Source organism: Numenius arquata, chromosome 2 (genome assembly GCF_964106895.1).
Source record: "Numenius arquata chromosome 2, bNumArq3.hap1.1, whole genome shotgun sequence".
NCBI lineage: Eukaryota > Metazoa > Chordata > Aves > Charadriiformes > Scolopacidae > Numenius > Numenius arquata.
Genome location: NC_133577.1, coordinates 14,440,629 through 14,465,610, shown reverse-complemented (window position 1 = coordinate 14,465,610; position 24,982 = coordinate 14,440,629). Strand labels below are relative to the sequence as shown.

At 39.6% G+C, this 24,982-nt stretch overlaps 1 protein-coding gene across 3 annotated transcripts in view; it reads left to right on the top strand.

Annotated features, from left to right (window-relative positions):
- The window catches only part of GRM1 (glutamate metabotropic receptor 1), a 179,611-nt gene that overhangs the window by 111,911 nt on the left and 42,718 nt on the right, over nt 1–24,982 (top strand). For all 3 annotated transcript variants that reach the window (XM_074144510.1, XM_074144512.1, XM_074144511.1), the window contains exon 4: nt 23,615–23,861. In XM_074144510.1, the coding sequence (XP_074000611.1) occupies nt 23,615–23,861 (247 nt within the window). The remainder of the gene's footprint in view (nt 1–23,614; nt 23,862–24,982) is intronic.

Genomic DNA, 24,982 nt, shown 5'->3' with positions numbered 1-24,982 from the left:
AAAAGTAGAAACAAATTTAAACTTTTTTCTCCAAACCAGTTTTTCTGATCAGCTGAATAATTAGGAATTTCACGGAAAATATTATGGCAAAAACAAATTTTAAGGAAAATTGATGAGTCATAAAATTGGCCAGTCATCTGCTTCACCCTTTCTTTTCTTCACCCATTAGAACATTTATAGTTTGTTTCCAATATGTAGCACTCATATAGAAACATGCTGTCTTACAGATAGAAGTAACTCTTGCCTCATAGCAAGAGAAGTGTATCTGTGCATAGAAAGGTCTTCTCTTCCATGGCAGAATCTGAGAAAATATACCAAAATGTTTCAGTAAGATTAAATTTATTAGTAAATTGGGTGACAAGTGATCACTTTTCTGTAAAATACTTGCTGAATAATTTTTGCAAATATTTTGTTTGTAGTTTGTAATTGTTTCATTTCTTGTCAAAAAGGCGTATTCTGATAGTAAGGAAATTACTCTGTTAGAAACAAAACTAATGAAGCCTGGCTTCCTATGGATTTACATCCTATTCTTTATGTGTCCGCCCCCTCTATCCCATAGCAGTAATCTCAGTTGGTCTTCATGTGATCCCTGAGCTTAATTCCCGTAGTATTTCTAGTTTTTCCCTTCTCCATGAGTAACACTTCTTAACAACACCTTCCACATTGCCTTTTGTTTCCCACCAGTTCTCTTATTAGCTTATTAGCAGCTGAGACATATCACCAAATATTGTCAATGACTTAAAACTGGTCTGATGTGCTGACTGGCAGCCGGGTTGGCCCATCTGGGTGCTGAGGGGCTAATGGCGAGCCAGACGGGCTAAATAAATTTTGAGGTTATACTGATATTTTTCCTCAAAGGAGTCATTATCTTTGGACTCTACCAAAATATTGATTTATTGTATACATGTTTCATTGGTTTTGAGACTACTTCAGCTCAGACAAATGCGTTAATGTAGGCCAACAAGGGCAGAAATTACTAAGGAGAGGTTGAATGATGGATGCACAGTGCAAATGCATAGCCCTCGTTCTTAAGAAAAGAAGCTTAAAATTGCATTGTTTTGTTCATTCCATTCACATAAATAAATTTCATGCCGATACTCTATAAAAAGGCCTAATTTCTGAGGAATCTCAGCAGCTGTTGTAAACACGGGTAGTTTGTTTTCCAGCCTCTGTTTGGTTATGAAACTAAAAACTTTAGTCTGAACCAGCGTAGTCATTCTTCATCTGCTGCATCAAAGGCAAATACCAGGTGGTGAGTTCAAAACAGCCAAGATTGGATACTTCTGCACAAAATGTGTAGATGATTTTTCAGCCAATTTTTGCTGTAGATTCTAAAACTGTACTTGAGAAAAAAAAGAAAAACAAATTCATGGAAGAATTTGGGGGTTTTATTGGAAAATAATAAGGGCTGCTTTATTGGAAAAAAGCACTCCACCCCAAAGTGGCTCAGGACATCCCAGTGCTGAAGCCACTGGGCATTGGAGAGGGTGCTGCAGAGATACCATTATGTGCCTGCCTTGGTGTTCTGTGCTTCTCAGGTTGTCAGGTATCAGAGGCAGGAACCACTACGTTCTGATAACACTAATGAAACACAGAAACATTTATCTACATTGGTAGAGTCTGATAGTTAATAGTCACAATTCAAACATCTTTCCCTCCTCTAAAAAGCTGTAAGTTTTTGCATGAAGCCTCAATATGTGTGATGCTTTTAGGCTTTGGTGATGAACCATTGATAACTCTCAGGCTTATCACACACAACTGAGAATTTCATAAATGTCTCAAATCACCAAAAGGAATCACAGAATCACATGGGGTTGGAAGGGACCTCTGGAAATCATCTAGTCCAACCCCCAATACAGCATCACAAGGAATCTATTCCTAATAGTGACATACCTACAGAATCAAGACCTATATGTCCCCAGCAAGTCTGGGGGCAATAGAATACTGTATTTATTTTTCTTTAACTGCACAGAGCTGACTGGTGACTGTCTGGCACCACCAGAGCTTTCTGCACACTTATCTTTATCTGACCTTTCTGCACTTAAGTCAAGGATTTCACTTCAAATGCTAACAGCTTCAAAGCTTGCTGGTGGAGCCTTTCTCCAAGGAGATCTAGTATGACAGTGCCAAGAAATGGCCTTCTTCCCCTTTCTCAGGTTCGGAGACAGGCCTCTTCACAATCTCTCTGTAAAAAAATAAGTCTGAATTGCATCTTCCCTCCTTCATAAAGTATCTGCATGCACAAATTTGAAGGAGGGAATCCATGCTGCTCAATAAGTAGTAAACATTAATATTTGAAATCTATTATAAAAGCACCAATAGACAAAGTTCTGACTTATATGTGGTACTGCAAACTTAAGTACTTCTGCTACCGCTGCATCACCCCAGAAAAATTATTGGCATTCAATACCAGAACCAAGCGCCTTAACTCCATTGTATCTAAGAACTTTCACTCTTACCTCACAGTATTCCATCAATATTCCTGTAACTAAGTGCAAAGGACCCTGTATTATGGAAAAAGCTGAGTCCCCTGTGGTCCCACAAGTCCATGCTTATTATTTACATGTGTTGTGACTGTCTGCGTCCTGATCTGTTCTGTATTCCAGAAGCACACTGCTAGTCCTCTCTGAGAACAAAGCACACCCCTACTTTTGCATAGATAGAAACTGATTCAAAGGCGGTAGACTGCTCAAGTTCGTCTTCCACATTTGAGGAGTTAACATCTCAGGAAACTATCTAATAAGAAAGAAAACCAAGGACAAAAGTATGTCTGATATTTAGGGGAAAACAGTGTATTTGTATTTACCCAGCAGTGGCTTGCCTAGGAGCAACCAAAAACAAAAAAAAGAAAAGGCAGTGTCGTTCTCCAATGACCTTATTTAAAAAGATTCAAAATCCTTGGACTTAGCCATTTTGAAAGGGAGATTAATTACAAAGTTTGTATTTGAGAATCTTCAATTACTGCCTGCCCAGTATAATTTGCTCATATACAACCTAATCACTTTACTGAGTGATTTATTCAGAATTGCCACTGGAATGTGAAGTTCAATTTTTAGCATTCATGTATAGGCAAGGACTTCTCAAGCAATTACAGCTGCTACATTAGCAATTTCTCACACCCTGCTACTGTTGAGTCAGCACTAGCCTGGGATTGCAGGCTCTCTATGAAGCAAGGGAAAGCCAGTTCCTAGAAATCCCCCTTCTCTGATGACAGAAATTATTGCTTGAATTCCTTTATTCAGTCCCTGAGAAAACTGATTTTGTCCTTCAGGGATTCTTACGTTACACTGAGCTCTGGATGTACATGCATTTTTTTGGGAAAAAAAAGTCTATCCGATCTAAGCAGTACTGGAAGGAAGCAAGTCCAAGTGTGTTCTACCCTGTGAAGTCTGTGGGATGCCTAGCAATTGGCCACATTTTCAGAATAGCTTATCTGGATGTACTAGGACTATATGGTAGTAGCATGGATTCTTGGAAAGAGAAGACAATCATTGAGAGTTTTGCAGTGACTGCTCTTTTGGATCATCCCTTCTTGCAAAAATTAAACAACTTACTTTTCCTACTTGGGTGGCAGCCAAAGGAGTGGGAGATATTTTTGACTCATTCTTTGCTAGTGTTGTAGCCAAATGCCTCTCATAAGGGAATGCCTCTCTCCCTCTCCCTCTCTCTTTCTTTCTCTTTCTCTCTCTGCTGTAGGAGATATTTTTCCTCAACACAGTAGGATTGAAGTCTAGAAATTTTCTTTCATGTAGATGTATTGGATCTGGCTGGGATGGAGTTAACTTTCCCCACAGCAGCCCTCAGAGTGCTGTGCCCTGTATTTGTAGCTATAAAAGTCTTGAAAAGACACTAGTGTTTTGGCCACTGCTGAGCAGTGCTTGCACAGCACTGAGGCAGTCTCTCCACCCCCCACATCCCCACACCTCACCTGCAAAGGCCAGTAGGCTGGGAGTGGGCAAGAGGTTGGGAGGACACATTGCCAGGACAGCTGACCCAAAATGACCAAATTTTCCCTACCATATGATGATGTGCTCAGCAACAAAATTTAAGAGAAAGGAGGGGGGGGGGGCATTCTTTATTAAGGCATTTGTCTTCTAAAGCAACTGCTACATACTGGGGCCCTACTTCCCAGGAAGTGGCTGGACATTGCTTGCTGTTGGAGGTAGAGGATAAATTTTTTGTTCTCCTTTGCTTCTGTGCATGGCCTTTGCTCTTCTTTATTAAAATGCCTTTATCTTGACCCATGAGGTTTTAATTTTATTTTCCTGCTGAAGAGAGGGAGTGAGGGAGTGGCTTGGTGGGCACCTGCCAGCCAGCCAAGGTCAACCCACCACAGTAGAAAAGAGATGTTCATATATGACCATTCTGCTGTAGTTTCCTTGATATCTAGCTGCCCAAAACCACTTCCAGTACAGAGTTCTTCTTAAAGTGTTCATGTCACTAAGGTACTTCCAATGTGTTCCATGTAGTAGCTATATTCATAGAAAATAAAGCATGTCCTACAAGTCTGCAGAGACCCCTGACTCGCTGTGAAGTTCAGAACTTCACCGCATTCTTCATACCCTTCAGATGAAAAGTCAGAACAGAGCAGACCATTTTAACACTAACAGAAAAAAGCTGTTTCTGAATTTGAGATACTAAGAAGTTACCTAACCCAGGATGGACCTGACACTAAGTCCTCTTAGCACACAACCTCAGGTGCTGCCCCAAGCAACAGTCACAACTTGTCTCAGTTCATCAAACAACTCAACTTTTTCCACATTTTGGAAATCACATGGAGATCGTACGCTGACAGCAAGATTAGGAGATAGACTATTCAGGCAAGAGTTCAGATATCCTTCCAACAAATCCATGGGACGTTTTCTCCTCCCTGATCTGACAGAAATAGCCTGAATGGAAGTGTTTTTCCCCCACAACACTACAGTGACAAATATTTCTCTGTTGGACTTGGTGAGCCCACGTAGGCCAAAATTAAATGCAAGTCACACTCACGCAGAAATGGTGTAGAACTCAGTGCAGTGCAAACACTTGTACGGAGGTCTAACTGCTCTTTTACAGAATGCCTCATTCACCTCCTGACAGATAATACAACGGCTGTAGTTTATGTAAACCGGGTGGGATGAGTACTCCTCTGCACCACAAGAGACAGTTATGAAATTGGTTATGGAACTGATGCAAACATCAGATTATGCTCACAGCAGTTTGTCTGCTGGGACAACAGAATACATTGGCAGGCAATCAGCACAGGCATTTTTCAACAGAGCAAAGTAGAACAAAGTGGGCAATTCATGATTCATTCATCAATCCAATTGATCTTGGAGGACAGGGATTATTTGTCAGTGAACATATTTGTGGCAGACAAGAACAAGAAATGGAGGGGGTTTTTGTTCCAAAGGAGGTCACAGTTCAAGTTCCCTGTAGGATGCTTACTCATACCTTGGTCATACCATAAAGATTGCTTTATCTGCTAATTCCTGTCTCAGTCCAAGAGAACTACAACCAACCAGTCTGAGTGTAGCTGGAGTCACAGAATTACAGAATCACTCACTGTGGAAGGTAGCTCAGGAAGACTGTAGTCCAACCCCCTGCTCAAAGCAGGGTAAGCTATGCATTCAGACCAGGTTGCTCAGGGATTTATTCATTGGGGCCTTGAAAACCTCCAAGGATGGAGGTGGCACAGCATCTCTGGGCAACCTGTTCCACTGCTTGAATGTGAAAAAGTTTTGCCTCATATCCAGTCTGGACCTCTGTTGTTTCAAGTTATGCCCATCATCTTTTATCCTCCCACCATGCTTCACCATGCAAACCTGTTTCTCTCTTCTCGATAACCACCCTGTAGATATGAGGGGCTGCTGTAAGGTTCCCCTGCAGCCACCTCTTCTCTAGGCTGAACAAGCCCAAGTCCTTCAGCCTGTCCTCATAGGGCATGGACTGCAGCTCTGGATCATCTAATGTCCCCCTGCTGAATGTGCTTCAGGTTATCAGTGTCTTTCTGTATTGGGGCTTCACAAACTGTATGCAGTATTCTAGATGCACCCTCATAAGTGCAAAGTAAAGGGTGGTGGTAGTGGGGAGGTGATCACATCCCACAGTCACTGACTGTGCTATCAATGCAATCCAGGGTGCTCCTTGCCTTCATTCCTGCCAAGGATCTGTACAGCCACCATATTCTTGTGTCAAATTTGGTCCTAAGAAGTTGTATCTTTTCCCATCTTTATGCATTAGCAGACTTGCTCAGAAAGAGAACATAGCTTTCATCACACCTAAGTAGTTCTGGATGTCCACCATAAGTCTTCATAGCATGTCTAATCATGGGCAGAACATAATAATGATAGCAGAGAAGAGCTTGTGAGGAAGACTGTTCCAGAAAAGGCATTTATGCTTTGGTACAAATAATGCAGTCATACTTCCTGAGAAAAAAATTGCAGGGAATATAGATTACTTTGTCACTGTAAAGAGCTTGAATCATTCACTTTGCTTGGTATAGATTTAATCTGAAAAAGATGTGGAGCATGGTGCAGAAGTGTTTTATGTGTCAGAGACCCACACAGCAACACAGGCAAAGAGCGGTGCAGTGTTACATGAACATACCAGTTCAAGCACAGGAGTATTGTAGTTATGTCTGTGGGATGTTTTACCCAAGCTACTGAATCAAATCATTCAACAAGCTTGACTTGTTTGCCTCTAGTTAAGATTTCTCTGAAAAACATCTCTAAGTGTTTGCCACCATTATGACCCGCTCATTTAAAAGTACCTGGTTTTATGTCATCCAGACATAGACAGAGTCCTTACAGTTTTAGTAAGGTTGTTTTTTTTCTGACATAGGATAATAACATCTTTTTAGAAAATCTACAGAGATTCTACTCATGCCTGTCGTGATGTTTGTTATCCTGTATTTGTCTGTGAAGTTGTCCTTGATTGCACTTATTGTACCAGGTAGGAAGACAGAAGACTGATGGTTGACCTATTCCCATCCTCAGACAGTTTTGTACTTGGCTAATGCATCTTTCAGACTACATCCAGTCCACCACTAATGTAGTTCAGAGCTTCTCTTAATCACGGATTTTATTCTCAAGACTCATCTTAGTTTTGATGAATTTATATGAGATAACATGGAGCCCTCATTTTTCTCATATCAGTGGACAAAGCACTCCAGACGTGTACTTCTTTTTTCCTACGCTTTGCTGAAAGGGTGAATGCATTTCCAGTGACAGTTGATCTGAGTGGTTTTCAGAGAGTTGCAGGTTATGTTATAAGTTGGACAAATTAGATCCAGCAGACATTATTAGGGCTCATTCTGCTGTGTCAGAGGCGCTTGTAGATACTTTTCTGAGAACATTCCTTTAATCTCAACATCTGCAACCCTCATCTCAACCCCATGGAGCACCTGTCCCATGAGACTTTGCATCAGCAGAAGCGCCTATAGTAGGAGCTACTTTCAGTACAACACTTCAGGAAAGTTAATTATAAGACAGTAGCCCTAAGGGTACACTCTGCCAGATAAGTCACTGCTTGTAAATCAACTGTGTGGTATATAGGAGACATATTCATAAGCTTTTGAAGAAGGAATCAAGCTATTTACATGCCATGACTCCTTCAAGATGTATTGTACCTTATGTATCCTGTGACTTGCCCTCTCTACCCCCGCTTTGGATTCCCGTCATATATGTATATCCCTGCACCAGAGAAGGAGCGGAGTCCTGTGTCACTCTCTTTGTCCTCAGTATGAGGCAGGAGATCCTAGGATTCATCCCACAGAGATCAAAACTGATCTCAATTTCATGGGCACCTAGAATGAAGCCTACTAGGGACAGCTTGTCTAAAGGAACTCCAATTGCTGCACTTTTTAGTCAAGGCTTTTTTACAGCAGATAAGACATAACAGCTGTAGCCTCATTTTATTTCTCAGACAAAGTTACAGACAGCTTCTAAGGCTTAAAGAAGAGGAATATTAATAATGTGCTTATCTGTGATAAATCATATGAATTATTTGGAGAAAACATTATCTATGGCCAAGTTTTTGTTCATTTGCTTCTAGCTTCTTATTTCTGTGTTTGGAAGAAAGCAGCGACATCTATCCAATATTTTATATTTCAAAAAATATTTTTAAACCAGGCTGTCAATCAAATAACAACAATAACAAGAAATATTTTTCTTCTTTTCGGATCCATGAAAAAATGAGACCATCATCAAATAAAGGAAAAAAGTGGTATACATATACCTTTGTGAACAGCATAGAAGACAGTTTGCAGAACATATACATATTTCAGCAGGATATGCCAATTTTTTTCTGAATCTAATATTTGCACCTACATTTTCCATTATGGGTTTTAACAGTCAAAGTTTCCACTTCTGGGATTAAAACAATCCTTGAGTAGGTTTGTGACATTCATCCTTCTCCATTACATGAGAAAACTGATGGTGGTGCAAAGGTACAAGACACATGAATCATGGTCTCCTGTGCCTCCTCAGCGCTCCTGTCTCCTCTGCCTGGAGAGCGATGCGGGCGCTCCTGACTGTTCAAACTGCCACAGGGCCTTTCAACTTGTATAAAGAGCATGGTGAGGAAAAAAAGCACACAATTAAAATTAATTGATTTGTTCCTAGAGATCAATTGTTTGTGCAGGTCACACATCAGAACAATCAGCCTAGATATAAGCATTTAGCCAAATCAGTAAGTAAACCAGATGAAATAACACAGGTAATTGATCTGAAAACAAAGCCAATTGCCTTCTGTCAGTGCTCCTGGTCTTTTATTAGATCATATATTCTCTTTTCTCATTCACCTGGAGGTAGAAAGTTTTTAAATTCCACTTGCAGTTTTACAGGTTGTCATTACTGGCATCATTTCCTCATAAATACAAGTGCAAAGGAGATACAGTAGGAGCTAACATGTAGACGCAAACCCACACACTCACACATGTCTAGCTGCAGCCCAGAGATACCCTTTGTGCACAAGGACACTTGCTGAAAAACAGGCAATAAAGTTCTTAAAATTAATGGGTTCCTCTTAATACATCTTGGGGAAGCAGTGGTGTAAAGAGCAATAAATTACAAGTCTGAGCAGTAAAACTTGAACCATACAAACCACAAACCTTCCTACTCAGAATGAGCTGTCCTGGTATCCACAGGGAGAATGATCTGATGGAAGGTGTGTTCTCCAAAGAGTAGGGTTGCGTACCTCTGTTTTCCCACTCGTACTGGGAGGTTCTGGGGGAGCGCAGAAGTCTGCTAGTGTGGAGGGAACTAGGGAAAAATAATGAAAGCAGCTACTGCAACTAGGCTGGGCTGCTGGCTGAGCCAGAGGGGGCCACTGCAGCACACCCAGGTGCGAGACAAGATGATTTCCAAAGGCTTCCTTCAGCTCAAGTTTTTGAGATTCATATAATAGAAAGCAGCTTTGGAGGAACCTGCAAGTTCAAACCTTTAATTTAGCTCTGGATTTATAGAGTTGGAAGAACAGGGCTGTTTGTGTAAGTATTTCAGTACTTCAGCAATTTGGGTTAGGCTGGGCTGCATAGCCCTTTTTTTCTGCATTATTATATCTGGCTACACCCAGGAAAAAAGGAGGTGTGTTAAAATGAATGCTTTTGAAATTCTTTCAGATCTGAAAGAATCCTGCTTCTGTTTTTCTGTTGAATTTAATATCTGAATAAAGATTAGGGCCATTTATTTTATCTTCTGATTCGCTTAGCTCTAGTTTGCTACTAATCAGTGATGCATTGTCCTCATGCAGACGTCACCCAGAAGCTTCTAATTTTAGCTTCACTTTAAAATGAATCTTTTCTGTGATACCGTACTTGAATACAGCCCTGGGCATATGTCCAGTTAAGGGGAAAATAAAGTGGATCTTTGTGATCTGTGCATTTGTGATTAATGTATTGCATACTCCAAGGGTTACAAGGGAATATTTGGATCCTCCTAACAATCATTTGAAAACTACACTTAAATTAAAACAAAAACTGTGACTGTGCTCTGTTAAATTATAACGTAGCCTAACTAGGCACTAGTTAGGGTGGCTGAGGCCACTTTGCTCCTCAGTTCCACAGCAACTGCCTTTGACCCTGGGAAGCTGGAGGAGTCTCTGAGAGCAACTGCGTGGCTGCAGGGCTGCTGCGTAGTCTGGATGTGCAGCGATTACCCACCTTGCACATATGAAATCCACCCCACTGGCACGCAACTGTGTGGTTCCAGGAAGCTAGTCCTTCAAACAGAAGATTTCTTGTGTGAGGATATGGTCTATATAAAAAAACCTCACAAACAAACAAACAAACAAAAAAACCCAAAAAAACCAACAGTAAACTTGACAAAGGAGAAATTTGGAGGAAGCTATATTTCTGCAGAAGTGAGCCACATTGGTGTTATATTGATTTATACTCTGGCAGCTAATGCTGGTGCTCTTGATACCACCTTAACATTAAGTATATGTGAGGAAGAATTGTTTTTTTCTTTTCAAATAATAATAAGAGAAAAAGAAAACCAATAGTACTGGCTGATGGTTGGTACACTGTCATGCAAGAACTCTGAAACCCATCCTAAATCAATACTGTTTTAAAGCATGATAAATATTACATATCTTTCCTGACTGTTCTTCAGACTCATATAGAACCACTGGAATTTAAAACAGGAAAAGACCGTTTAGGCCAGCTAGTCTGTGACTTGCTAGCCACAGGGTAGTATCCTACCATGAGGGGACTACTTGGTCCAATGTTAACATGGGATATTGACTCATACCTTTGAAGTCCTCACGATCTCATGCCCATACAGTGACAACCACGACTTAGGTGTTTACAGGTCTAGATCAATGGAAAACGAAGAGTTTATGTGATTTGTTCTATTTGCTATCTCCATGCCAGATAGGAGCACAGATGTCCAGAAAGGATAGGTTAATGAATATGTGTATTTTATTATTTTCATCATATTTTTCCCCTCTGATCTAAAGACCCTGACTAATAGTTTCAGGTGTTGTACTGGTGCCGAATATTTAACATATACTGAGTCTAGATTCCTGTTAACTTCTTTGCCCCATTCAGTGGTAATACATTTTATGTTTAATATGAAGGTTGCTTATTTTCAACTCTGAACCAGCATTTTCCAATGAAGGTGCTCAAAATTAGGCTCCTGAAGTGCATGCTCTGAGACCTAGATAAATCGGCCTGATTTTTAAGGGTACTGATCTCCCATAATTCCCATGGAAGTCAACAGCATCTAGAGAAGTTCAGGTATTAATCAAGTCAATTAATTAGCTGCCTGAATATGTATTCAGGTTTCTAATTTAAGTATCTACAGCGGTTGATGTTCTGAAAGCTGCAGCACAATTACTGAATTCTGTCTCTTTCTTTCAGATAAAGTCTCAGGCTTCACATGAAAAGCATGACACTTGAAATTTAATCAGTCCTATTTCCTGTGCTTTTCATTTTTCCATCATTGTGTGTTATAATAGGAAATCTGTAAGGGTATCTGACTCAACTTTTTTTTTCTTTTTTTTAATTAAGAGTGAAAAGCATGATTAAAGCTAGCCAAATAACATAAAAATCTACAAATATTTCTTTAAATTTGTAAATTACTTTGATTTTAAGTATATTCGTTCTTGTCTCATATAAGGGTAGCAGCAACTGCAAGTCATTATCTGCTAGACTTGTTCCAAATAACAGATCCGTTAAGAATAGTAGTTCTAAATATGTCTTTAATGGAGCATGCGAATAAGGCAGCAAGGTTACATAGTTACCTGAGGGAGAAGGGAAGGCTGAAGTTTGGGTTTTCTTTCTTTATAATAGTTTCTCCACAGATGTTCAGGTCATATAGGAAATGGACTCCGTAGAATCCTGTCCCTAGGCAGACTGGGTCAGGATCTGGCATGGCACTGGAGGAAGGGTGCAAAGAAAGTAAGAGAAGCAGGGCACATCCGAGGTCTCTGCAATAATAATCAATCGCATTAAAATGGTGCCTGAGGCTTTGGGAGCATGGGCACTTGTGGGACCCTGCAGAGTCTGAGAGAGAAGCTCAGAGGTAGTTTATTGTTGGACTGGGAATGACAGAAGTAGTGACAGGACACACAATAAGAGTAACAAACTGAATTCCTTGGTGTCATATTCCCAAGAAAGGGGACAGAAGAAAAGAAGAGAAAATAATTTTAAAAAAGAACAAAACAAAGTCAAAGTCTAACTTAGGGTTAGATTGTGATGCCAGATCAGAGCATGGCCTCTGACCAGGATCAGACAAAGGCAAAAGCCCTTTCCATTCACCCTGTATGTGAATATTCCATTAAAATAACTGTGCTGTTGCCTATGTCCTTTAAACACAAATGTTGATCTTTACCATACAAATGCCGTTGTCAGCATTGAATTTTAGTCGACTAATGAAATAATAAGATGGATTTCAAATGCTATATCGGGATTTGAAATCAGCATCTTTGCTGATTACATGTACAAACCATTCAATCAAGGAACAACGAAAAAATCAGCCGGCATATTTGTTCCTGTTTATAAGATGAAATATTCATTTCTAATTAAAACAGGAGCTGAGAAATAATGTCTTGCTGCAGAAGTTAAATCATAATTTTGAATAAATAATAGAACATGTTGTGGTCATTTTGCCGGCAGTTTGTACACAGTCCAGCTTTTAAGAAAAACAAATTAATCATAATAATTATTTGTCAGGCTCTCATAATAATTACTCTCTGTCTCTAAGAAAGGCACTGGAATCACTTCAGATTATCATCTATGTTGCCTTTTTCTAGAATGAACATGTCATTTAATGTTATGTCCTAACTATCTGAATTAATTTTTTTTAAGCCTAAACTACTTCTGACCTGAGGGATTCCCCAAGTTCAGAATCACAAGCAGAATTTTATCGATCTCTTGTTTTAAGTCTTTACATTTGGGTATTTGACCGTAGGCACTAGTAAACTGCTGTCATTCCACGCCAGATTACTGGTCAGTTCCATGAGTCTTCCAATAGGTGATCACAGTATTTTATTTGGGGATGGATTTCCATCAGCTAGAAGGGCCAAATATTGATTTTTTTTCTGATCATCAAGTAGGTTAAATATCTTTACAGATTACTTTCTTCTTGATGAATGTATTGGAATTGTCTACCCAGGGAAGTGGTTGAGGCACCATCCCTGGAGGTATTCAAAAGACAGGTTGACATAGTGCTTAGTGACATGGTTTAGTGATGTGTTTTTTTTATCAGAGTTAGGTTGATGGTTGGACTAGATGATCTTAAAGGTCCCTTTCAACCTAGACGATTCTATGATTCTAATTAAAATGTGCATAGTGAAAGTCGATAATTTTACGTGCATTATGGCAGTTGTAGGTATAGTCCCAGTTTGGCCCATGAATGAAGCCATGAAAAAGACAGCAAATAAATGCAAAGTCATGTTTCTTTTCAAACATTTTGAATTAATACTGAACTGTGTTTGCCTGGGAGTCCAAGGTACAGAAATTGATTTATCTCAAAATGGAACAGTTATTTTCCTCGTTGTTTTCCAGTCTATTAATTCCAAATGACAGGAATTAAGAGAATAGCCAAAATGAGGTAATCAATAACCTTAAAACTTAACCTTCTTGTCAATTTTTCATAATATTGCTTCACTGTTGGACATTTTGTGAATTATATTTCTCAAGCTGATCCCATTGAAAGAACACATACAAACATCATGGGTGTGAATCTTTCTTTTTGTTTTGAAAATGGCTTTTTTTTTTTCACCCTGCACTGACCTATACGCTGTATATCCTTAAGTTTCTATTTCATTAAAAAACAGTCTTTACTGCAATGCTATTTCATCATAATCATTCCACTAAAAGCTAGGAACAAAGAGAAGCAATGCTAAAATTTTCTGCCAAGACTTTAACAGCTTATAGCAGTGGATATGTACAGAAGAGGTTTCAAACACCAGCTTGCAGGATTGTTTAGAGGAGAAAAAAGCTCAGTAAATCATCCTCATTGGGCTATAAACCCTACTTTTTTCTTAGGTAAAATTCTTTACAAAAATTTTTAGCCCAGTGGGAAGAAACAGAGAGTCTTCAGGCCATAATGTCATCCCTTATAGAAGCTTTATTAGGCTGATCGGCTTCTCTCAAGCCATCTGCTATAAGTGGAACTCTCCAGACCTGCATTTAACTGCATGTGCCATATGCATTAACTTGTAGGGAAAGTTCTCTGCCTGTTATTCAGTTTCCTGCTCATCTTCCTGTTGCTACAAATAATTTCTGTGGACATGTATTCTTGCAACCTCTCAACTCTGTGATCAGTTTCTTTCAGCTCCTACTGACAGGAATTACAAATGCATGGGGGCAATCTGTGTAGATTGCAAACCTGTGATGGTACAGAGCTACACCTTGCTAGGGGCAGCCTAGTGAAGGAAGAGACAGCCCTCTCCTAGGGTGGCTGGCATGAAGACAGCTGTGCTGTTGGCTTGGCGCTTAGGTAGTATATTGTATTTCCCTTCAAGTTCTTTCTTTTACTGCCAGCCAACACAAAAAACAAAGTGCGTGATCTATATTTATGGAGAAGAGGAAAAGGAACTTTTTCTCCACCACAGGCTTGTTTTGCACTCACCTGCCTTCCACTCCAGTGATGCAGTGGTGGCAAAGCCATGCTGCTAGCTGCTGCAAAGGCCTCCAGCTTCCCTCTGGCTCTTCCAAAGGAAAAGAGGGGCTGCAGCATTGCACATCAGCTGGGAGCATTTGTGAGTGTATCATGTCTCACCCAGACACGCTCTGCCTGCTCACCCCAGCACTGTCACGTACAGACATCAGGCATGCCCTGTTTTCGCATACACTTGAAGCTGCAGCCAGCCTTTGGGAAATGACTGTCTTCTTGTCCCCTGCTTCACTGGTTTGGGTCACTAGAAAGGAGACGTATGAAAAAAGCTCTCTCTGCTCTCTTGGGCACCGGCACATTTGAACACAGCTTTGTCATCTCCCACAGTGTGAGCATGAGTTATGTGCATTGTCACTTGGTGTTTACATCGTAAATCTGCCTTTCCTGGAGTCATATAATTGTGTGAGAGTCTGAATGTCCATGGGGAGAGGCAGAAAAAGCAGGGAGGGGAAGCGAGCTTCAGAGTGTCTGCTAAGCAAAGTTTGCAGACTGGGAAATACAGGAGCAGTTAGAGATTGCTTTCCTTTTGTTTTGCCCCCAAATCGCCTGGTAGATGGGCTGGACCTGCAAGTTCAGACTTGGCATAGGATTGGCAGCACTCAGTCCCCTTTCTCCTGCCCGGTGCCTGGCGACTCTGAGACTTTCCCTGCATCTGATTAATGAGTGAGTCAGCAGCTTGTGCAGCCATTTCTCCTCATAATATTTCAGCTTCGCAGTGGCACTGTTGTATTTGTGTATGCCAGCCTCATTCCGGAGTCTTTAACACTAAGCTCTTAAAGCCCTAATGTGCTTACATAACATGATATGGAGAACCAAGAAAGTAAATTTAATTAAAATCTTCCCCCGCTGCTTCTGACAAGGAGAGACAAAAGGAAGACACTTCTTTTCGAACACTGAAGAGTAATGTGTCATCCTCACAAAAACAGACAAGGAAACTGAAGAAACTGGTGGTGTATGATGTATCTAAAAAGGGGACTAATCTTCTAAAATATAGATCTGAAAAGAAGAAGAACCTGTGCCTTAATGGCTGAATTAATGTTTTGATTTCCTTTAGCCATTGAGTTGACATCTGTGAAAGATATGTTGTCAAAAGTAAGTTAAAAAATCCCAAGCCCTTTTAAATTCAATATCAACTTTATTCCAGGAGAAGAAGGTTCATTAGTTATTTGACCAACTTTGCTAGTGAAAATAAATAACCCATTTCAAACAAATATTGCTGCAATCAGCATCCTGTTAATGCCTTTGTGTTGTGGTTTACTCTCAGTAGGCAACTATGGCCATGCAGCTGCTTGATCACTTCCCCTGGTTGGGATGGGTGAGAGAATTGGATGAGTAAAAGTAAGAAAACTCACGGGTTGAATAAAGACAGTTTAATAGGTAAAGCAAAAGCTGCATGCAAAAGCAAAGCAAAACAAAGAATTCATTCACCGCTTCCCATGGGCAGGCAGGTGTTCAGCCATCTTCAGGAACACCACACAACATCTCCATCTCCATCACACGTAATGTTTACTTGGGAAGACAAACGCCATCACTCTGAATGTCCCACCTTTCCTTTGTTTTGCCCCAGCTTTATATACCAAGTATGACGTCATATGGTATGGATTATCCCTTTGGTCAGCTGGCGTCAGCTGTTCCAGCTATGTCTCCTCCTGAATTTTTGTGCACTCCCAGTCTCCTTGCTGGCAGGGCAGTGTGAGGAGCAGAAAAGGCCTTGAGTGACTAGCAAGAACTAAAACCACCAGTGCCCTACCCATCAACAGTATTTCTCATCCCAAATCCAAAACATAGCACTACACCAGCTGCTAACAGGAAAGTTAACTCCATCCCAACTGAAATCATGACACTTAGAGAATTCTATTGCAAATTTTTGAGCAGCTTCTGCCGAATACCCAGCTTTTGAATTGCCTTCACTTCTCTCTGTACTTTTATACAAGAATGGAAGTACACTAATCCCAATTAAAAAGCAACATTCACCAGATGTAACAAAGCAGTAGTATCTGGGACACCCATAGATTTCCCTGTGCTCAGAAAGAAAATAGCAGGGTATCTCAACTGGCAACTGTAATTGTATCCTAGCTTTTCAGGGAAAAATACATCAAATATAATTGTGTGAATTGAATCTCTTTGCTTGGGGAAATAAAAACCATTTGAAGAATGGAAGCGAAACCTTTCTGATTTAATGACATCCTGAAAATGAAGTCTGCAACCCTGTGAACTCCATTTATTGCTTCATGAGTACTGTAAGATGTCAAATGTTTATCAGCATGTCAAATCTGGTGTAGAAGCCACATATTGTAAGATATTCCCTCCTTTTAGCTGCCCCAGTGAAAGCTCTGCTTCCTTTCTTCTTGCCAAAGGGCAGAGCAACTTGTAATTCTATAGAAAGTGCAGCATTATTTTCTACAGCCAGGTGATACAATGCTCAGGAGGCAGTTAAGGAAAGATCCCTTTTCTTAAATAATACATCCTTCCTCACCCTTACCTGACAAGTAGTGGAGCTTCATCTGGTCAAACAAATAGTTCACAAACAATGAGAATTGAGTTACCTGTTTTATCTTGTGTCTTTTTGATAGCTCTTCTGCTATCCTCCCTGTAGATTCATCTCTCATCTCTGCCAGTGTATTTATCTGCCTCTTGCACTGCTACAAAAATGCAGACATTAAAGTAGGAAATGGAGGGGTAACCATTCCACGTATGGGTGCTTTTGTTTGAAAACAGTGTAATAACTGGTTTCCTGGGAGCAGAAGCCATACAAGAAACAATAATTTACCATGATGGGATTATTTGTTTTAGGTTGAATGAAGTGTTTATTATGGTCTGTGATAATTTTGTCAGCCTATCATTCTGTCTCATGAAAATTGCAAATCGTTTTTAAATTGAAATTGAAACAAACCTTCTTCTTTTCTGACCCTGTTTTGGCTTGGTAAAACACATACACAAAAGATCTTTTCTTCCATAAATTGTTTGTGGTCACACTAGCTTGCACATAGAGACAGCAAGGTCATTGAGACAACCCATGACAAGAGAAGCCTGCAGCCCTGATCCACAATTGCCTGGTCTGGTCATCAGGTAACATTTCCTGGCCTTTCCCTCATAGGCAGTCAGCTACAGCTGGAATTGCCTGGAAAACAGGCAGTTACTTCTGAAAACACAACTTCAGAAGTTCTTGTAGCGGTGTGTTTGATGGTGGGCTGAAAGAGATGCATGTTTGGATGTTTTCATGTAGAATTACTTTTACCAATCTGACTAGTTGCCTGTGACTTACATCTGGACATAATGAGCTCAGTGGTGTGAACAAAAGTCCTTTTTATACCATCAAGAGGTGAGGTTTTCATTCAGCCATACAATATTAATGAATAGAATACACTTGTTATTAAGAAGGTGATCTGAAGAGAAAAAGCCAGTTAGTGCACAGGTTTTGAACACACCATTTTTATACTAATAACATTTAGAGACATTATAATCTGTGGTATTCATTTTGCAGTGCCTTAAAGTGAAATTTGTTAAATAATTTTGTTGTTATCTGTGTTGTTAGATAATGAAAGAAATGTTATAAATAGAATGTAAGAGGGAGTGAACTGGCAGTACTTGCCAAATATATGAACTAATAACCAAAAATTAGTTTAAACAAATTAAACCCTTTGCAAAAATTATTTCATAGAATCTTCATTTGGCATCGTTATTCAGAGGACTAGCTATTGCTAAATAAAATGGAAAAAAGAATATTTCAAGGAATTGGGGACAAAACAGAAATGTAGAATCGATTGCATTTTCATTCCTATGTGTCCAAAGATAAAATCATAATTAGATAGTTAAGCATCCAAATAAAAGTTCTCTGAATTTTCTAAGAAGCAAAATGTCCTAAAATTCCATTGCAATCACAGTAAGAGAAGTCTGTTCATCACCTTTCATGTGTCATTTAGTTGCCAAAATAATCTTTAGCAAAATAACCTGTAGGGACCCAGATTTGAAATGACTGATCAGTTCAGCATGTTGGCCTTCTGCCCTTCTCCTTGCAGGATCCTATGACACAAATCTGTTGTGGCCAAAGTTTGTCAGATCTTCTCTAACATGAGACACTGCAAGATATGTGACTTCCATTGTTTTCCAAGGACATCCTATGTCACTAGCACAACTCCATGCAAACTTGTACAGAGCCAGATGGGCACGTTTCGCTCAGAGTTGCTGGGGGTTCTTTTATTTTGCTGGTTTTTTCTTAATTCAATTCAGTTGGAAGGAACCTGCAATGACCATCTAGTCCAGCTGCCTGACCATTTCAGGGCTGACCAAAAGTTAAAGCATGTTATGAAAGGCATTGTCCAAATGTCTCTTAAACAGAGACAGGCTTGCGGCATGAACCAGCCCCCCCAGGGAAGCCTGTTCCAGTGTTTGACCACCCTGTTGTTAAGGCGATGTATGTTGGAACTGAAGGAGAGCGTGAGAAATCTGCCTTCATGATTTCTCCAATGCATAGGGACATTTGCTGTGAGCCTGGGTACTGCTCTACCAGTTCATGGTGTAGACCCCTGCTCCGCCACCTGGCATTTTGCACTGGAGCCTCCTTTACTCTTTGGCACGGCTTTGTGCCAAGTTGTTAAACACACAGTCTAAGTATGAGAAATTTCTTTTATTTCATCTTCCCAGGGAAATTTAGCCCAATTGTGCTTCCAGAATATTTTTTTCTTTTTGTTAAATGAGCACTCATATTGACTGTAACCATCACTATGTTGTAACTTGCGACAAAGCTAAAATCTCATATGGCCTACCCACAAAGCACATCAATCCTGGGAAGCACTGCTACAAAATAAAGAAGGTAGTAGATACAATTTCTAAGTCTTTCAGACCTCTGTCAAGACCACCAGAAAAGATGATAGCTCTCATAATGGTTGCTAATTGGACCAAGACAACAAAATCTCATTTTATGTGACCTTGACTATTCAGCAGGTGACAGTTAGTAACAAACCATAAAACTATCTGTTTATTCTAGATGAGACATTATAGTTTATAACAATTTTATTCAACAGATTTTGGCTTTTTGTTCTAATCAAGAGTCATCTGTGAACAGACTGTGTTCTTTATCAAGTGTATGTGTGTGTTCAAAATTTACCAACTGGCTAGGTATTGATCAGATTCCTCAACCAAAATGTTTTTACATTACTTTCCATCCCAAATTCCTTCCTGCCCTTGCTTTTGGAGGACTGCAAATGAGTAACCCTTTGTGCTTAATTACTTATTGAATATCATAGAATCATAGTATAGTTTTTCTTAATTTCAGTTTGTCAAGTGGGATTTGCACGTGTCCCCACTCTGCTCTTAAGAACAGCGTTAGCACCACTTTGACTTCACAGCAAAGCCACTAGACTAAACTAATGGTTGCTTTACCTTCAGGCTCTTCTAAGTATGTAGTTGAAGCTAATATTAGTTAGATTTGAGGCACATTATGGTAGAAGGAAAGACTCACAGTGAGTTTCATGGAATTTTGGTCTGTCCTGTCTTCCTTCCCCATCTACTTAGGTATTACTTTTAGCAGCATTGGGAGCATTTTGCAGTTGTGTGCAGCCAGAGTGTGGTGTTTGGGTTTTTTTGTTGTTGGTGGTGTTTTTTTTGTTTTGTTTTGTTTTAGTAGTATATATGTGTGTATACCCTCCTCCTTTTTCAGCTCTAAGGCTGACTGACAGAAACAAAGGTTAAAACCAAAACTGTAAAGAGAAAAAATGAGCCAAACTATTGAGAAACTGTTAAAATGAAATTATTAAAGGAAGATTTGCATTGCATCCAATACAAAAATAAGTAAGTACGAAATTTAGGACACCTGAATTCTTCAAGGTTATTCAAAAAAGTAATGGCCTAATTTGAGTGGCTTCAATTAATCACATGGCTTACAAATTTTCTTTGTTTAGTGAAAGCTAAGGTTCCTAAAATTAAAAAAAAAAAATAAATAAAAAAAGCTAACAAAGAACTTTCTTATTTTTAATGTTAATAAACCCTAGTGTGCAAATTAGTCTTTGTAGATCAATGGTATTTTGTCCAAAGGATGAGTGAGGAAGGAAAAATAAAAGTTTCACAATCCAGAGTTCTGCTTTGCCCTTTGTTACATTTCAAAACCTACTGAGGAAAAATCCAATTTTACAGAAGAGCCCCATAATAAATATAATATAGTTCTTGTGTTTATTGAAAAGCTGTCCTATGAAAACTTAATTGAACATTGAATGCCTCTGTTTTATCTCTGGCTGAACATAATTAAGTTATTTCATTTGTTTTAAAAAAACCCACACATTTCTTACTGATTGTCGTAAGTGAATTTTTACAAGGTCGAATGAGTAAGTATATCAATAACTTATAATGATGAAATGAAATAAAATGGATTTTGACTGCAGGAAGTTGAGTTTAGGTACAGCATGACTTCTCACGCTGGATTTATTGGAAAATATCTCATTTACACATAGGGATGTTTATATTACTGATCTGTAGACAATTCACTGCAATATGATGCTTCAGATGTTGCTTTCCACTACAGTGTAATTATTTCTATAGGTGACATTAAGGCGGTCACCTCTGCAGTGTGGGACTACATGCTTGGAGCCTCAACATAAGCTGGGCGTTCACTCCTAATTAGTCAAAAGCAAATCCTCCGACCATCAAATATTTATTCTCTTTGGAGATAGTCGTATTATATTGAAACATTAGAAATCAAATGCATGCTTTGCTGGGTTAATACGTTAATACATACTTGAGGGAAATATGGCCTCTTTTTAAAACATTGGCAAGTTCTGTTACATTTAGTTTTCTGCCTCTGGCAGCCACATGAATGCTTGCCTCAGGAAACACATATGGATGATATCATTATCTCCTGTAGGTGTCACTGATGTTTACGTTCCTTTTTTTTTTTTTTTTTAACTAATTGAGGGATTAAGGAGGTATCTGAGATAAACTCTCAGATAGAAAACAGTTGATAGTGACTGCCCTATCAGTCAGTTTGTAATCTCTTCTGCAACTTGCTGCCTAGAAGCTTCACAAGAAAAAGAGGACTGCTGTGCCGAGCTCAGGGGCTTTCTGCCTCTCTTTCACATAGCGACGGAGCACACATTCATTTCTATCTACAAGAAAGCAGAATCAGTGATAAATTCACACTGTGTTAATCCTAAGGGACTAATCAGCAGATAAAACACACCTAGAGATAGCATATACAGACCACACATTAACATATTCAGTCAATAGATGTCTAGATGTACGTACTATATATAGTATGTAAGACAGGGTACACATAGTGGCATATTCTCTGCTTCTGTCAGCTTAGATACAAGATCTCTATTCTTTTCTGTGTTTCTGAACATGGATCAGAATGGCATTTGTTTCACATGATTTGAATGGGAGCTATGAACCTTCTCCTGCAAAGAAAATGGCAGATGTTGCCTCTGGGAAATATTTCTCCAGCTGCTTCTTGCTTGGTGGTGCTGGAAGTGAGAGGAGCACATGAACTCATTCAGTCAGATTACGCTACTTTCACAAAGCTTTTTTTTAATTCACCATCACAACTCTTTGCTATGTTCAGCTTATCTGGAAAACAGTTACTGAAGCAAGACTTTCTTGCCCAGTTGCAATGTCCTGTGCAAGGAAGACCCAGAGAAAGAAACCTAGAAATACCTGCCTTTGGGATCTCTGTTACCCTAATGAATCACAGTTAACATTTCTGAGTTGCAGGGCAAACAAGCTGAGAAGACCTACCAAATCAGGGTCTTTTCCAAGGATAAATGTAAGGATGGTCTTCATGATTTGATTTGAAAGCCGTATCATACCTACGTTAGGGGAAGGAATTATTTTTTAACTTGGAAGTTTCACTGAACTTGTAGATTTTCCTGTTTTCTTCATAATAAAATGACAAGTATCTTCTCCAACCTGGATTTGAGAAGTGTCAGTTAACACCTAGTCTCTCACACATCCTACTTCCCTAGCATAGACAAGGTGTTACTTAGACAAAGTAGCAGAGGCTGTATTACAAATGCCTGTTAAACACCAAGTAATGTGGGAGGTTTACAGATAAAAGCATCTTGCAGTTTGGAGCATACTGTGATAAAATGACTCGGGGGAAAGGAAACAAAACAGGGAGGTTTCTTCCTTCCAGCTCCCTCAGGACTCCTGCAGCACAGGTCCTTCGTGCCTCAGGGTCAGCGCTGACAGCGTTCAACAGCTCATGACGGGAAGCAGGAGAACTGCCCAGGACCCAGACGGGTCTGATGTGAAACGCAACCAGAAACGGTACCCTCTGGCAGTGCCTGGACATCAGCAGATCAGAACTAAAACCTACATGTGGGGAAAACCTTCAGTGTCACATTGTTTCTGCTCAATAGACTGAGACTTCAGTGTCTGCTCATAAAGGATTTTCTAAGCTGCAGTTGCATGAGAAGTCCTTTAGTGCTAGGAAATTCATTTGACTTTCTGTAGCAATCCCAACTTGGCATACCTACTACTACTTTTAGCTAAAATGATTAGTTCTGTTAACTTGAGAAGTGATGCTGATTTAGGTTGTTTTCTTATAAACACTGAAAGGGACCTTGCTATCTTGGCCTTCAAAAACATGAGATTTCAAAAAAAATTATCTTCAAGTGTGACAAAAAGTCAAATTTATAAGCAAATTGCTTTAAAAAATTGTTCTAGCTGAAATGCATTGCTCTGATGCTGGGCTGTTTAACCCTTCTTAGCATAAATAACATTGGGGGATGACAAGCAAAAATTCCAAAAAGAACAAATTAAAGATGACAATTTGATTAAACTGGTGCTTTCTCATGAGGCATTTCACTTTCAATGAATTAAAGATTTCTGGGGAAAAAAAGGTGTTCTGTTTTTTTTAAATTTATTTATTTAATTAAAATCCCAGGCTGGCAGCTTATTTATGCTTCTAAAGATTTATAACAGAAACAAGAAACCTCCTTTTTATCTCTCACCGCTTTTTCATGTGTTCATGTTATTTCATCTTTGTTTATAACAACACTTTTTTCTTACTATTTTAGGCAATGAAAGCCTAGAAGAAAACTATGTGCAGGACAGTAAAATGGGATTTGTCATCAATGCTATATATGCTATGGCTCATGGGCTCCAAAATATGCATCATTCCCTTTGCCCTGGACATGTTGGGCTGTGTGATGCTATGAAGCCAATTGATGGCAGCAAGCTCTTGGAATTCCTCCTCAAATCCTCATTCATCGGTATTTCTGGAGAAGAAGTTTGGTTTGATGAAAAGGGAGATGCCCCTGGAAGGTAAAGAGACGTTTCATCTCAGCTAATTAAACTAGATGTTGGGAAGCGGAAATGTTGCTGGGTTTGGTGATGGAGATTTCTTTGGCTGCTCTGCTGAAGCACGCAGCATGCATACCATGAGACATAAACGGAGTTATCTGGTTTAGTCTTGCCAATAGCCAGAAATAACTCTGGTAACACATGATATATTGATAGCTGCAGCTCAAATTGAGATAGGAACTACAGTACAGCCTGCAACATTTCTAGTATTTCAGGGGAGGACAAACCTTGTACCTCACAGTCTTTTGGTGTCTGAGCTACCACTGGGGCTCAGCACCAGGGTTTTAATAGGTATAAAGCCTAATACAAGTGCTTGGAAATTAATGAAGCATTTGCTTGCTAAGGTTTTGAAGGTAGGGCTGTAGAGCACATCCTTCTGCAGCTGGATCTCTGCTGCTTCAAGTGCCCCCGGGACATAGCACTGTATCCTTGCCAGAGACTATTTAGTTCTGCTTGGTGAAGTGCTGTGTGCTCTCCTTGACTTGTTTCACTCCAAGTAAGCTTGGCTATCCCAGAGTTTAAAGATAGGTCCAAGGAGAGCAGGATAAATAGGAGCTCTTTGCCAAAAGGTACTGTGTTTTGCTCATTTGGGGTCTGGTAGAGAGCTGCTATGTCCACTCCTCCCTAGCAGACACAGTATGTACCTGAGCAATGGGTGAGACAGCAACTTTGAGGACTTGAACATCACCTTTTTTTCTCTTATGGGAGCCACCTGACAGAAATCTTTTCCTCTTCATTTAGTTCTGTGGTCTCTGTCCAACCATTTTAAGTGAGACACCTCCCAGATGAGTTTATTTTTTCCATAAATAAGTTTAATTCAGCTGCTGAAGCACACAATCCATTATTAACTGAAAGCTACTCCGAGGTTAGTTCATTGAAGTTAGTTTTCCTACTGAGTTATTAAAGTGTTATAAAAGACTCTCTCACTCCATCTTTGGGCTTATTGCATAAATGCATCTGAGTGCCAACACTGCACAAAGAGAGCGCTCTGGAATAAACGAGAGTTTGCAGTCTGGCATATGCTTTCAAAGAGTATTTGTAAGACACAAAGGCCTTAAAGCAACTCTGATTTCTATTACTAG